Source organism: Colossoma macropomum, unplaced genomic scaffold, assembly GCF_904425465.1.
Source record: "Colossoma macropomum unplaced genomic scaffold, Colossoma_macropomum, whole genome shotgun sequence".
In the NCBI taxonomy this organism is placed as follows: Eukaryota; Metazoa; Chordata; class Actinopteri; order Characiformes; family Serrasalmidae; genus Colossoma; species Colossoma macropomum.
This window is the reverse complement of record NW_023495456.1, coordinates 2,296,911-2,312,321: the sequence shown is the minus strand read 5'-3', so window position 1 is coordinate 2,312,321 and position 15,411 is coordinate 2,296,911. Positions and strand designations below refer to the sequence as shown.

Genomic DNA, 15,411 nt, shown 5'->3' with positions numbered 1-15,411 from the left:
CAGACTATATTAACCCTGTGCTATAAACAGAACCATAGTAATAATCACAGATTATATTAATCCTGTGCTACAAAATGAGCCATAGAAATAACCCCAGACTATATTAATCCTGTGCTATAAAGCAAACCGTAGAAATAATCCCACGGTTGGAGCACGCGTCCTCTAAGAAAGGGACCTAATTTTTTGTGTATTGCTGCTGTCCATCAGTTTAAGATGTGTGTGTGTTTATTGTGTTATTATAAGTCAGGGTGGGGGTTTAGTTGGGGTTTTGTGGGGGGGTTCACCATCAGGGTGGTGTGTGAGGCTAATGGTGACCTCCCCCTTGAGTTCTGTGTTCTGTATGTGCCCCTTTCTGCTGTTGTGTCCAATAAAGAGAGCAGATTCACGGCCACCCCTCAGTTTCTTCTTCCGGCTGCATTAAAGCGCGGGAGATTAACAGCGCGGCGGAACCAACACAGGAACCGACAAAGGATCAATAAACAACGTGCTTTACATCAGAATTAATGCGGTTCAATAAAACATGGCAGTTTATGAGCACATTATACACTTATAAGATGTTTCTGAAAGTGGAAAATGGCGTAAATTTAATTTGCTTGTAAATCACTTTCTGCACGAATGACTGTCCAAAACACCCTTTAACACGTTTACACTCATCACTGTTCAATAAGCCGCTGCAGCTGCCACCACCATGAACATCAGAGACGAGGGCTGCGTTCACAAGACCAGGCCGAAGTGGTGCAAGTGGCTTAACGTGACACAGATCTGCTATTTTACCAGAGTGTGAACACAAATCTGATCTTTTCAAATCAGATCTGAGCCACTTATATGTGCTTCTGGACCGGATACATATCTGATTTGCAGCTGTGCGACCTTAATGAGCACGCTCAGATCGAAATGCAGAAGCGAATGGTGACAGAGAGTGAATGGTTTTAGTGGTGAAGACTGGTTCTGCTGGTTAGTTTGTTTGTTTCTGACACACGTGGTTCATTTACGTGACGTTAGTGAGTGTCCGATCATTATCAGATTTCTGCGGTTATCTGATTATTAAGTGGTCATGTAAACAGCATACTCTGATTTCCTAGATCAGATGAAGGACAAGAAATCTGATAGAGGTAAAACAACGTCATGAATGGCTTTTTTTAAACATCGAGTCACTTTAGCAGGAAATATAAACGTATTTCACCCTACAACCTAGGTGTCAAACTCAACGCCCGCGGGCCAAGTCAGGCCCCTGGGCCAAGTCAGGCCCGTGACACAACCCTACTCAGCCCTGGAGCTGCACTACAGTCCCCAGCATACACTGCAGCGTAATGTGAGTAACCCACTTTCTCCAACAACAATCTGTGGGCCAGCGGTCACACAAAAAGATCCCTGGTGTCCAGTTCAAGCAATTTTTTTTATTACCTTTTTTAAACATTTAAAAAGGTTTAATAATAATCCGTAGCTAATGTAGCCTGTTGTTCTATATAAAACAATTCATTCTTATTTTAAATTAGTTTTGAACAGTTCAAGTATTCCTATTTTGTTAACGAACACAGCTGGCCCACGGATTTGTTGAGATTTTTAATGTGGACCTTTTAGTGGTTGAGTTTGACACCCCTGATCTAGAAGATGAAGAATATTAAATCCTCCATTTGGCCGAGCGCGTATTCGGTTTCAGCGTCGCCCCAAAAGTGCTGTTGGTCTCGCGGGTTCTGCGTTAAACGCTGCTCACTGTTTCTGGGACGGCGCTCTGTTTCACACATACTCAGACTGAGAGGAACAAAAGAAATCAGAGTGAGTTTACAGCACTGAGAAACCCATTACTGACTCAGATCCAGCCTCTTTATCAGATTTACTAATCAGATTTATAGACCTTAATCTGATGGGAGTGTGTGTTTACACAACCACTTAATCAGATAACTGCAGAAATCTGATAATGATTGGATTATTAAGTGCATGGAAACACACTCAGTACACTGTGCACTAAATACACACCATAAATAGAACCTAAACTGCAAAGACAGCCAACAAATGTACCTACATTCATATATTCAGTCTGCAGCGGTTTAGCCCCGCCCACTCACACTGAAGTTATAAGGAGTGTTTGCTTTTTGAATCCAGCACAACACAGTACAGCCAATCAGAACGGAGCTCGTTTACATATAACATGCATATCGCTGCTGTCAGAAGAAAACCTCGTACCTCCAAAATGGTAACTTTACAGGAGAAGGAAAAAACCTGCTTTACTTTCAATGGAAGTCAATGGAACCAGAATATTTTCAAGTCATTTTGTGCCGTTTCTTTGGCTCCATTCATCATGAAATTATACACACAATGTAAAGAACAACAGGCATTTTCAGAATGTCAAAAACTGAAAAATACAAAAATGGAGATTCCAACAGCGGCGATGTTACACGTCTTACAGGCAAAGTGATAAAAACGGCTTATTTTAAGAGAAGTTAGAATATGATCATGTAATGAAATGAATAAATGTACAACAATGAACAACAAATGTAATAAGTAGTTTACAGGTGAAAAAAACGCGAGAAAAATGTAGGATATTTTACAAACGTACTTTAAATGTGTGTGTCTGCACAATTTAAAGTTACAGCTTTGTCGCCCCCTCTGGCAGAAACGGAAACTGCCCTAGAAATACTGAATATCTGACTGTGATTCACATTTTGCAACATTTAGCAAACCAATTTGATCAATTTTAAGTGTGCAGGTAATCCGAAGCCAGTATCTCAATAGGAGAATTGAAAAAGACCCTGAAAATCCCGGAGAGCTGCAGCGCTAAAGACGGTGTTCAGTCTGAAACGCCGCAGCGGAAATGTCAGCAGATTACGGGGCTGCAGACGGGTATCTACACTCACCTGGAGAGGGGGGCTGGATCTTGGCCTGGTTCTTTTTGGGGTCATTGGTGAAAATGTCAGGCGGAGGGTCCTCCCCGCGCTCGATCTTGCACTCGAAGGCGTACAGACACTGGATGTACTGCTTCTTCAGCGAGCTGGCTGCACTGCTGGACGTCCCGACGTTCAGGTTTGTGGCCAGTTCCCTCCACTTCTTATTCTTGTTTACCTGGAAGAGACGAGAACGAGAGAGGAGGTCAGCGAAGGTTCTACTGACTGCTGCAGGGTCGGAGCAAAGCAGGGAAGTGAGGCGTTTGCTCTAGAGGCCGATAAGACTGATGCATCTGACAGAATGGAGGCCGTGAACGCCTTTGAGGCATGATCTGGTTTTTGGAGTGTGAAATCACATTTGGAACGGTCAGACTGCCAAATCTGACCCAGGACGCATCAAAGCAATTCTAAAGTTTGGAACAGCAAATTTATTGATGAGCTAATCTGAATACTGTGACTCTCGGGGGCGTCTCTGCACAAGGTAAACATCCAATATACTAACTAGATTTAGGACGATTTCACGTTCTAACATTACATTTTTCTGCAGTGTAGACGACCGTGCCCCTCAAAAGCCCAGTAATTCAGAAATATGCCTCCAGGGGGCGCCGTTACTGTCTTTTGCCCCTGGTGACTATAACTGTGCTTTGTAGATTCATCTGTGATTTATACCACATGCACTTTTTTTACATGAATAAAATGAATTTATCAATAACTGTGATATAAATTAGTTGAATCTTTTATTCCTTTCCATGTTATAATGATGAATGTTCTGCACTCCAATCCATGATTGTGAACTCCAGCCCTGGTTTTACAGTCACACTGCCATGGTGAGAGTTAGCTGGGTTGAGTGGGTTTTCCATCCCCCTCTTTTTTGGGAATGTTAGAGTGCAGAAAAGTTAGAATACAAAACTTGGATGGAAATTTTGAAATAAATGTCTCACTATCTGAAAATTAAGTTTTAAGTGTTTGAATTGGGAAAAGTTGGTTATGGATGAAGGAGGCAGGGATGGAAAGCGATTCTTCAGGTAAGTGTTGACGCAGCGGCTACAAAAGTCACGTCTTGCAAACATTGATTAATGCACGTTTTGTATTACCGACTTTTTGGAAATTCACATCACAATGTTGGCATCGTCAGAAATCCTTGTTGGCATCCTCTCATTTACAGTTTGAAGTTAGTCACAGTGACGTCTTCTCACACAACAGACTTCAGTTAATTTAGTACCGGGATCAAACTGAACAGCCCAATTTTGACAATTTTGTCGCAGCCGACAGATTTCCGGCGTTGGGTCCGAATATGAATGACGGGAACGATGAATGGGTCTTATAGCGTGACATAACTGAAGAAGAGTGATGTGGCATCTGCGACGTCCCACAACACCCCGATGAAATATCTAGCATGTCAGAATTCTTTTGTATTTTTCCGCCTAGTCTGACGTCTGACCTACGACGCACTCCTCCGCGTTAACCAATGGGCTGACAGAGCGCTGTCTGGTGCACATATGTAAACATGGGGAAGAGAAAGAGGGACGCTGCTGTTACAGCCGTCAGGAGGAACAACGAAACAGAGGAAAGGTTCTCTGAGCTGTGGCAGCCGAACCCCTGCCTTTCTGAGAATTCAGTACTGGATTTTGGCACATTTTTCATGACTTTCTAGGTTTTCAAGGTACCTGAAGGACCCGTACGCACCCTGAAGGACCCGTACGCACCCTGAAGGACCCGTACGCACCCTGAAGGACCCGTAGTGACCCTGTGCTGAAGTTCAACATACAGCACAGAGAGTTTGAGGCTCTCTGAGCTTACAGCATCAAAACGAGTGAACAGATTACAGGAGGAAATATGATCTCTAGCATTAATGTTTACGTCTAGTATTTTTTCTAAAATTCAGGTCAAAACATGGACTTTGTGAAGAGGTTTTAAGACACTGCCAGTGTGTAACGGTAAAACAGTCCTCTCAGAATAAAACAACAACAATAACCCTGAATTAAACACGCGCTCGCTGTCGGGTGTTTGATCTCGCTCACCTGCGTGAGTCCGCCGATCTCTTTAACAGACACGTAGAGGCGGAAGAGGTCGAGAGGCTTGCGGCCGACGGCGGGCAGGTTGTTCATGCCCATTGCTTTCTCTTCGGCGAAGGCCAGATAACGGTCCACCCACATCTTCCTCTCCGGCTCAGGACCGAGCTCATACAGCCGGGTGATCTTCTCGTTAGTGGTGGTGGAAGAGTTTGACTTCTACGGAGGAGAAATAAAGCCAAGCAATTAACTACACATTAAAAACGTTCTTACAATGTAGTGAATGGCTTTCACACTGACACCTGCTCAGATCTCCTGAGAGGACGGACGATCAGACACTGAACGCTACCACACTTTCCTATTAATGTGCTTCTGGAGACGAACAATGTGCTTGTTTAGGCTGGACGTCACTACACGACTCTTAAAATCCTAAAGGTTTCTAAAATGGAGAGCATCACAAACTTCACGTCGGTTTGTCACAGAATTCCTTTTGACACAGGGAGCTGATCGTACTGGACCTGTTTGAGCTTTTATGTGCAGCGAAAGCGCAAACTGGGGATAATAAACAAACTTTAATAAACAAACTTATTAGGAAGGCCGGCTCTAAAGGACGGTTAACAAGCTGTGAGCCATCTTGGACACACCTCACACCCCCTGCATGGATAAACAGAGAGGCTCATTCAGGTCAGACTGTTCCAGCTGCGCTGCGTTAAAGAGCCGTGTGAGATCTTTCTTACCCACTGATATACGGCTCTACAGCGAGTCTCCTTACTGCAGAGACGGTACTGATCTCCTGCTGTCTGAACTGAGCTGAACCTCATCACTGTATCTCCTCTCCTGTTAATACTCACAGTGCTATATATCATAACTGCTACTGTAATGACTCTCACTGCGCACTTCACACTGTAATACTGCAGACACTCCTAGTTAGTTATGTCTGTAATCATTGTGCTTTTAGACCTCAGTGCCTGCTGTCATGTAAATACAACAGATCTGTCTTATATACCATGTAAATATGCAAATAGATATACTTTTATTTCTCCTTCTTATACTTTAACTTATGTCTATTTTTCTGTCTGAAGAAAAGCTCGTATCTCCATTTTTGTCGTTTTACAGTTTTTGACATAATTTGAAAAATACCTGTTACCTTTTACATTGTGTGTAAATTTCATGATGAATGGACCAAAAGAAACGGCCCGAAATGACTTGGAGAAAAGTCTGGTTCCACTGACTTACATTAAAACTAAAGTAGGTTTTTGCCTTCTCCTGTAAAGCTACTATATTGGAGATACGAGGTTTTCTTACGACAACAGCAAAACGTTTTTTAAAAGTTTATGTGCAATGATTTCAGGATCCAGTCAGTCAGTAAATAAGTCAGTCAGTCAGTCAGTTAGTCAGTCAGTCAGTCAGTAATTCAGTCAGTCAGTCAGTCAGTCAGTCAGTCAGTCAGTCAGTCAGTAATTCAGTCAGTCAGTAATTCAGTCAGTCAGTCAGTCAGTAATTCAGTCAGTCAGTCAGTAATTCAGTCAGTCAGTCAGTCAGTAAGTAATTCAGTAAGTAAGTAATTCAGTCAGTAATTCAGTAAGTAAGTAATTCAGTCAGTCAGTCAGTCAGTCAGCAAGTGAGTGAGTCAGTCAGTAAGCCAGTAAGTCCATAAGTCAGTAAGTCAGTGAGTCAGTCAGTAATTCAGTCAGTCAGTAAGTAAGTCAGTAAGTAATTCAGTGAGTAATTCAGTCGGTCAGTACGTCAGTCAGTAAGTAATTCAGTAAGTAAGTAATTCAGTCAGTCAGTCAGTCAGTAAGTGAGTCAGTCAGTAAGCCAGTAAGTCCGTAAGTCAGTAAGTGAGTCAGTCAGTAAGTCAGTAAGTCCATAAGTCAGTAAGCAAGTCAGTAAGTGAGTCAGTCAGTAAGTCAGTAAGTCTGTAAGTAAGTCAGTAAGTCAGTGAGTGAGTCAGTCAGTAAGTCCTTTCTGTCTGTCTGTCCGTCTAAAATGGGGCTGATAAGCTCTGATTCAGTGAGAGCTGGAGAAATATTTCACTACAAACTGGTGGCTGAGCTGAAGCTGTGAAGAGAGTGACCTGACAACTGGATCCATACAGAAATGGGTCTTCAGATTGATGATGTACATGGTTCTGTACCGCACTTTATTTATTTATTTAAATAGTTCTATACAGCACCAAAAAGGTTCTGCTATTTTATAATGTTAAGTATGTAACAACAGCAGAACCCTTTCTGGTGCTAAATAGAACCACACTCTTAGCAAAAACGGTTCTTTTGAACCATCTACAGGACATTGTCCATCTGAAGAACTCTTTAGTCATGCAAATGGTTCTTTGAGTGTTCATGGTTCTATATAGAACCATTTTCTTTACTAAAGGACCCTTGAAGAACCATCTTTTTTTAAGAGTGTACACAACACCATGCAGAGAACCATTTAAGCATGCAAATGGTTCTGACTGTTCACGGTTCTATATAAAACCACTGTCCTTACTAAAGAACCCTTGAAGAACCATCTTTTTAAGAGTATCTTCTTCGTTCCAGCTAAAGTGGTGCTGACCCAGTCATGGGGGTTAAAGCATGTCAATCTACAGAAACACCATCAGAGTCCATTAAAAAGCTCTTCACCTTCTTAGACTCAGTTTTTGGAGTCCCATCGATCTTGTTATTCATCTTCTGGGCCTGGTTCATCTTCTCCATCCCGAACTCTGGGCTGGGGGCCATACCTGCAACACACAGGCTTTTATTCAGCGCATCAACATTTCATTAGTTTATAATCTAATTCAATCCTGATTGATGCTTTAAGACATCAACAAAAGAAACACGACTCACGTTTTTACTTCTTACTTTGCCACAAACAGAAAACGGACACTTTTAAGATCACATTTGACCGACAGCTGATTTGGTCAGACTCTGAAGATGAGACGACACTAAATTCCCAAACTGTCATCACCACTGAGCAGCTTTTCAGTCGGCAGCTGAGACAGAAGAACAGCTGAAACAACCTGGAATCAGCCAGAAATGAACCCAACACCATTCGCCAAACTAAATGGGCTGTAAGATGCTTTACAGACTGGCTGGAACAAAACAACATTAATACTGATCTGGCAAAAACTGACAAAACTGAGCTGAACTTGATATTGCGGCAGTTTTATGGCTCAGTCTGATTTGGTCAGACTCTGAAGATCAGACTACACGTTTGACGAATGGTGTTGGGTTCATTTCTGGCTGATTCCAGGTTGTTTAGCTGTTCTTCTGTCTCAGCTGCCGACTGAAAAGCTGCTCAGTGGTGATGACAGTTTGGGAATTTAGTGTGAGGAGCTGGAGAACGAACTGCCGGCTGTGCAGCGAGTGGGCGGAGCTCGTTACTCTGACGTAGCAACAAGCTGCTCGTTAAGGAACTATAATTTGGTGAAGGAACTGCGAACATTAAAACATATTAAACGCCGCGTTCACGGCCCAGTTTATTAATTTACTACTGTATTTATTTAACTGTTGTATTAAAGCAATAGAACACTGGAGGAGTGTGTTATCGCCAATAACATCACGGCTGTGATGATCTACGGCGACCAAATCACAGCCGTGATGTTATTCCGCGATAACACACTCCCTCTGTGTTCTGTTGCTTAATTAAATATCAGAAAAACGAAATATCACGATGTGTATCGTGTATCATGAAAAGTTGAAGTACTGTGATGTAATATTTTGGCCACATCACCCCCCCTAGCTCAAGTTCAAATACTGGCAAAACTCAAACTGTAAAGGAATCAATAAATCATTCATTCAAAGCCCTGATTCTGATGTAGGAGGCAGGGGTGCTAGATTAGCATCGTAAACTTCGTTGAAAGTAGAACTTTTTTGTTTTTAATTCTGTAAAATTACGCAATTTCAATGCATTTTTCTTTACTGTTTCTTCACCTGGACGCCTGAGCTGATGTAATGAGAGCGTGTTCTGTAGAGCCCACAGCTGTATTATGCTAGAATGTCACTGATGTGAAACGCCGTGTTCAGGACTCTCAAACAGTGTAAATGTTCCCTCAAAGCTCCAACAGTGGTTTTAAGGTCTGATTGTGAACCTTAAATAAGTTTCTCCAGGTGAAAAGTTCGTATTTGTACCTTTTCATAACCGAATGTTTTAAACAGAACAGTAAAATAAAAGCCTGGAGACGAGACGGGGTGTGTGGAGTCAGTACAGCTTAGAACATATCATTCAGTGGATTATGGTTCAGTTATGTTCCCTGACTAAAGGTACTGAGATGGACCCTTGAGGGTTCCACCCCAGTGACAACAGGGGAACTGACCCAGTGACAGTTTAGCACCTTTATTTCTGAGAGTGTAACACATTGCAGACTAAAAGCTGGACAGAGATTTTTAATAAACAAACGTTAAAGCTGTTACATAAAGCTAGGCAATATGGCGACACTTACTGTTCTCCTGATTAATTATGTGACCGTGAGCTTCACTGAGCATACTGTGGTTCTTAAATCCTCACACTGGCTCCCAGTCTGTCCCAGAATAGGCTTTAAGGAGCTGTTGCTGCTCTATAAACGTCTTAATGGTCAGGAGCAGCGTATTTATCTGACCTGCTGCAGCGATATGAGCCAAGCAGAACTCTCAGATCATTAGGAACTGGTCAGTCAGTCCTGCCGAAGGTGAAGACTAAACATGGAGAAGCAGCGTTTAGATTCTATGCTGCTCTTAAATGGACCCAGTGGACAGAGAGCATTAGAAGATCCCGACACTGGACACTTTAAACCAGCCTGAAAACGATCCTGTTAGAGCTTTCAGCTCAGTTTAACTCTGTTAGCTCTGCTGCACTTCTGTCCTCTAACACTGCCCTATTATCATCATTTTAGCTTTAATTTAATGTTGATTTCATCTCTTTTAAATCTGCTGTTTTAATCATATTTTAATTTCTATTCTCCTACATCTTTTTAAACTTTAATCTGAATTTTCTTTGTATTTTCTCATTTGTGAAGCACTCTGAATGACCACAATGCATCAGAGTTGCTATATAAATGTACTTGGCTTAAAGGACGCTTTGACTACAAACAGAGCAGAATTAGGCCCGGTCCCATTTCACCCCTCGCCCCTACCACTGAGCCCTTAGTCCTGTTTTGCGTGTTCACGTCTAGGGGTAGGGAGTCACGATTCTTGTTGAGATAGAGGGGGAGGGGGAAGTGTTGGGGTTACATGACCCTCCAAACAGAGGTTTTTCAGAGACTCCAAACAGAGAGTTATGAGAAAAAAAGAAAAACAGGCAAAGACGGAGAACAAGAGACCAAAAAAACACACAAATGTGGGAATTTACTCTGTTAAAAATTACAATAACCACTGTAGTATCTTAGTTTAATGTCGTTTCAGTGTTTTATGGTCGTTTTCTTCATAAAAAGCATAAATGTAACTAAAGCCCAGCAGTGAGGAGCTGAACTTTACCCTCCTCTGCTGTCACTGCAGACTGGCAGGGTCGCCTACAGAGCAGCGCTGGTAGCTGTTAATGAAGTGATGCTCTTTTTATCTGAGGGTCCCATTTCAGAGGGAAGATTTCAACCACTACCTCTTGGAACTAAGTTACAGGGTGACACTCAAAAGCAAGGGGTAGGGGTAAAAAGAAGAAATGGGCCTGGGCCTCAGTCCTGCTTAACTGGATTCAGTTCAGCACAAGGCTTGTTGTAAAAGTGGAACTGCTCCAGTTTATCAGACATCAGACGATATAAGTATCGTGACATATCGCGCATCATGAAAACGTCTTAAACATTTGCGATATTAAATTATTCTCCCAGCTCTGACGTTATATTTCTCACAGAGAGTGACTGAAGCAGCAGTTCTGTTGCTCACCTGCTGAGTTGTTGGTCATGTTGCCGCTCATGGGGTACGGCCCCGCCTGGTTCATCATCCCCTGCATGCTGTTCATGGGCGGGGCGTACGGAGACCCAGCCCCCATCATCCCCTGAGCCATGTTGGGATAACCGGGTGGCCTGGAGAGAGCAGAGGGTCAGATTATTCGACTGAAAGAACTGAGCGTCTGACCAACAGTGGTATCTTCACTGCTTGCCTTCAAATAAGCGAGTCACTCTTTGTTTTTTCTTGCTGTTTAACATTATGCAATGTTAAAATTCATAAATTCATACTGTCCCAGCTTTTTATGGAACATGCTGCAGGCATCAATTTCAGTTTGTAAAGAAGGATCTGAACTGAAAGTGTTAGACGTATCTAATAAGCTGTAAAGCTCTTGCCACTTATTCCCCATCAAAATCCGAACATTTCATCACTCCACCTCACCTGTGTATGGAGTTGGACGGGCCGTGGTGCATGCCCGCCGACGCCGGATCCTGGGGTTTTCTGTTCATGCCAGGCGGAGGGCACATGCCCGAGGCCACCTGTGGTGGCATGCCGCCCATGTTGGGAGCCATGCCAGGACCGTAAGGCCTCGTGCCCATCTGCCCTGGGCCCATTCGCCCAGGGGGCATCCCTCCATACGGCCCCCCTCCTCCCTGCCCTGCCATCGGGTTCATAGACCCACCCATGCCAGGGCCACCGGGGTAGTTAGTGCTGGGCATGTTGCCGTAGCCTGGCTGCCTCGGGTAACCTGTGAACAGAAAGAGTTAAGAGTGAGCACGCAATATTTATTTATTTACTTACTTATTATTATTATTATTATTATTATACACCGATCAGGTATAACATTCTGACCACCTCCTTGTTTCTACGCTCATTGTCCATTTTATCAGCTCCCCTTCTATATAGGTGCACTTTGTAGTTCTACAGTTACAGACTGTAGTCCATCTGTTTCTCTGATACTTTGTTAGCCCCCTTTTACCCTGTTCTTCAGTGGTCAGGACCCCCATGGACCCTCACAGAGCAGGTACTATTTGGGTGGTGGATCATTCAGCACTGCAGTGGTGGTGGTAGTGTGTACATTTTATATATATATATATATATATGAAAAACAAACAAACAAACAAAAAAAAGACAGAAGGTTTTGTTGCTCCGACAGCAGCGACATACAATCTGCCGGTTGTTGACGTTGTTGACTCGTCACACAGAGGGTGACGTAAGTGGTTCTCAGTAATGACTTTTTTATGACTTATGACAAATTTAATTTTATACACCTTGATAATATTAAATAAGATGTAAATATAATGTTTTATTTACTTTTCCTGTTAAAACAGTGAATTTAATGATGCACTGGGGTTTAATAAATGAGCAGTTAGTCTACAGTAAATTCTCCATCGTCTCTGCTGGAGGTTTCAGAGAGAGCGACAGAACGTCTGAGGAAAACTCTCACTCTTCCGTGCAGCTTAATTGCCCTGATGGAACAGTAAAATTACGGAAATATGACACTGAACGGTCTCCCACAGGCATCTCTAGCAGAATTCCAGGGCGCAGTTTTTTTTTTTAATGCGTAAATAACATGAGCTTAAAATGTTGCATTAAAACAACATTTTAAGCTAAAAATAGCAGAGAAAGGTCTTAAGGCAGAGGTTGTGAAACTAGGACCTTTAATCCACGTTCTGAGGGTTGGGTTTTGGTGATAAAATCGGTGAATTATTGTTCAGATATCGCTCAGGCTGCTGCTGACGCTCTCCTCCGTGATGCTGAAGGATTTTCCTGCAGTTTGTACCTTCACACAGTTTTCCTCTACAGCATAATAAACTCAGCAGGCCTGCTGGGTCTCGGCCTCAGCCACAACACGCTAAACTCCGATTCCTGCAAACAGCGCTCGGCCAAGCTAACTGGAGAACCGGGCTTTCGACGGCGGCTGGAGATCACTTTCATCTCCGGGCTGCTCTGAAAGCCCTCAGAAGAAACAGCCTCAAGACACAGAGGCAGAATTCTCTATTTTTAATCGGTGAATGTTAAGCAGAGAGCTTCAAAAGGCTCGGCTGGAGGAGACGCAGAGAGAAAGAGAGGAAGGAGAAGCGTGGATGGAAGAAGGAGGGACAAACTACGTCCGTCATCACTGACCACTAGGGGTGGATGATACGGCCAAAATATCATATCACGATACATAATATGTATCACAATATTTAATTTATAGATTTAATAAGTTGGAACAGATGAAATAGACTCTGCAGTGCCGCATATAAAAATACTACAATGATTCTTATTCAGTCTTTCAGACCAAATCCAATTAAATACGACCAATTAAATACGACCATGTTCTCTTAGTAACGGAACACGCAGCTAGACAGTGTTCTTTAAGTACTGACAGGATCCTCAATATACTGACATACTTTATCACGATAACGATAAAATATCTCTATATTGCCCACCACTACTGAGCTGCCCTGCACTCTAAACACCTCCTCCCTTCTCTCGAGGAGCATGACGTTCTATTAGCTAGCACACGGTACCTGCTCTGTTTGCTAGAGTTTTCTTTCACCTTTCATGCTTCAAGTACATTCTTAAAAAGGACGGTTTTTAAAGGTTCTGTAGTAAAGAAAATGGTTCTTTGCACCCTGAAAGGGTTCTTCAGATTGATAGAGAATGTGCTGTAGATGGTTCCATATAGACCCTTTCTGAAAAGTGTTCTATATAGCATCCAAAAGGGTTCTTCTATTATTACAAGCTTGACATCATAACAATCGAAGAACCCTTTTTTTTGTAAGGTTTGGGTAGTTATGATGGTTTGGTACACTCTTAAAAATGATGGTTCTTTAAGGGTTCTTTAGTAAAGAGAATGTTCATGGTTCTAAATAGAACCAATCAAAGAATGCTTTGCATCACGAAAGGGTTCTTTGCATCTTTAAAGGGTTCTTTAGAATGTACTGTAGATGTTTCTATATGGAACCTTTTTGAAAAAGGTTCCAAGTAGCACCCACAAGAGTTTTTCTATTGTTATAACGTCAAGCTTAACAACAGAAGAACCCTTTTGGGTGCTATATAGAACCCTTTTCAAAAAGGTTCTATGTAAAAACATCTACAGCACATTCTTAAGAACCCTTTATGATGCAAAGAACCCTTGAAGAACCATCTTTAAGAGCGTATGTTTAAGTACCACAGCCTCACCTTGAGGTCCGTACTGCGCTCCCTGCGGCCCGTAGTTGCCCATAGAGTTGTTCTGAGGATAGGGACCCATCCCAGCATGCATCTGTCCTCCAGAGGACTGGCGGGGGGATAAGGCGGAGGCAGGCTGAGGAGAGCCATACGGAGCCATCTGAGGGTTCCGCATGTAGACTGTAAAGAGAACAATAAACATGATAAGGTTTAGAAGCAGAAGATATAATTAAGCATAGAGACACACAAAACATTAAAATAACCAATTAAAACTAAACTAGAGGACTAAAGTTCATAAACGACCTTTACGTTGATTAATAACTCAAAGCAGAATATTAAAAATGTGTGTATGACACTAAACCTGAGGGTTCTACTAAACATCCAGCAAAGCTGGAGTGAAAAATAGAATAAATATGATAAAACACGGCTTAAGAACTGCTGAGAACTGTGTGGGCGTGGCTAATGAGCAGCTTGATTGACAGATCTCTGTTCAACAATCCGAGTCGGGCCAGAGACGCGGCCTTGTGATTGGTCAGGGGAACGCTTATGGAAGCTGAACCCAAGATTAGGAACGCCCAGTTTACATGGAGAGGAGAGAAATATGGTGAAATATATCGGTCATTTACTGGTCAGTGGGACATTATTTGCATCATGAAAAGGTTCTTCAGATTGATGGGAAATGTGCATGAATGTGCTACAGACAGTTCAACATAGAACCTTTTTGAAAAGGGGTCTTTATAGCACCAACAAGGGTTAATCTATTGTAATAATAGTAGAACCTTTTTGGGTGCTATATAAACCATATACCACATTCTCCATCAAGCTGAAGAACCCTTTAATCATGCAAAGAACCCTTTAATCATGCAAAGCGTTCTTAAAATGTAGAACCATTTCCTTACTAAAGAACCTCTGAAGACCCATTGTTTTTAAGAGTGCAGTGAACACAGAGGTAAAGACGATAAACAGCTTCAAACGTGCTCTAAAAGATGGTGGTTAATTCTGATTGGTCCACAGAACAGAATTAAAATAAGTAGCTGAAAAAATAAACTGACCCGCTGCTCTGAGGGCAGCAGGGACTGTCTTCTAAATAAATACCACCACGGGAGCGACCTGTTTCACGTTCAAAACGGCGAAGGTTCTAACGTACGTAATCATTTACGTTCTACACCCCATGTGTCAAACACAAGGCGGGCCAGATCAGGCGCACAATCCTATCCGGCCCACAGAAGTGTTTTCATTTTCTATAATATTAGCTCGTTTCAGTGTGCTGCACTACAGCCCCCAGCATGCACTGCAACGTAATGTGCTCCGACTCTCCTAACCCAACAACAGTCTATGGGACAGCGGTTACGCCTCAGTTCTACACAGTTCCACACCAGTCACTAACCGCAGTTCAGCCAATATAAACACTGAATGTAGCTCAGCAGCTCAGAAACCGAGCCCAGTTCTTAATGAACCCTCAGCAAAGAAAAGATGGCAGGGGTGTAATTCAAGGTAGGTAGGTGTAAAAGACTGAGCACC

General features: G+C 42.6%; 1 protein-coding gene across 1 annotated transcript in view; it reads right to left on the bottom strand.

Moving 5' to 3' along the window:
* The window catches only part of arid1ab (AT rich interactive domain 1Ab (SWI-like)), a 90,761-nt gene that overhangs the window by 13,156 nt on the left and 62,194 nt on the right, over window positions 1-15,411 (bottom strand). The window contains 6 exon segments of the mRNA XM_036562605.1: window positions 2,856-3,060; window positions 4,904-5,113; window positions 7,519-7,616; window positions 10,729-10,868; window positions 11,173-11,479; window positions 13,903-14,070. Coding sequence (XP_036418498.1) covers window positions 2,856-3,060; window positions 4,904-5,113; window positions 7,519-7,616; window positions 10,729-10,868; window positions 11,173-11,479; window positions 13,903-14,070 — 1,128 coding nt within the window.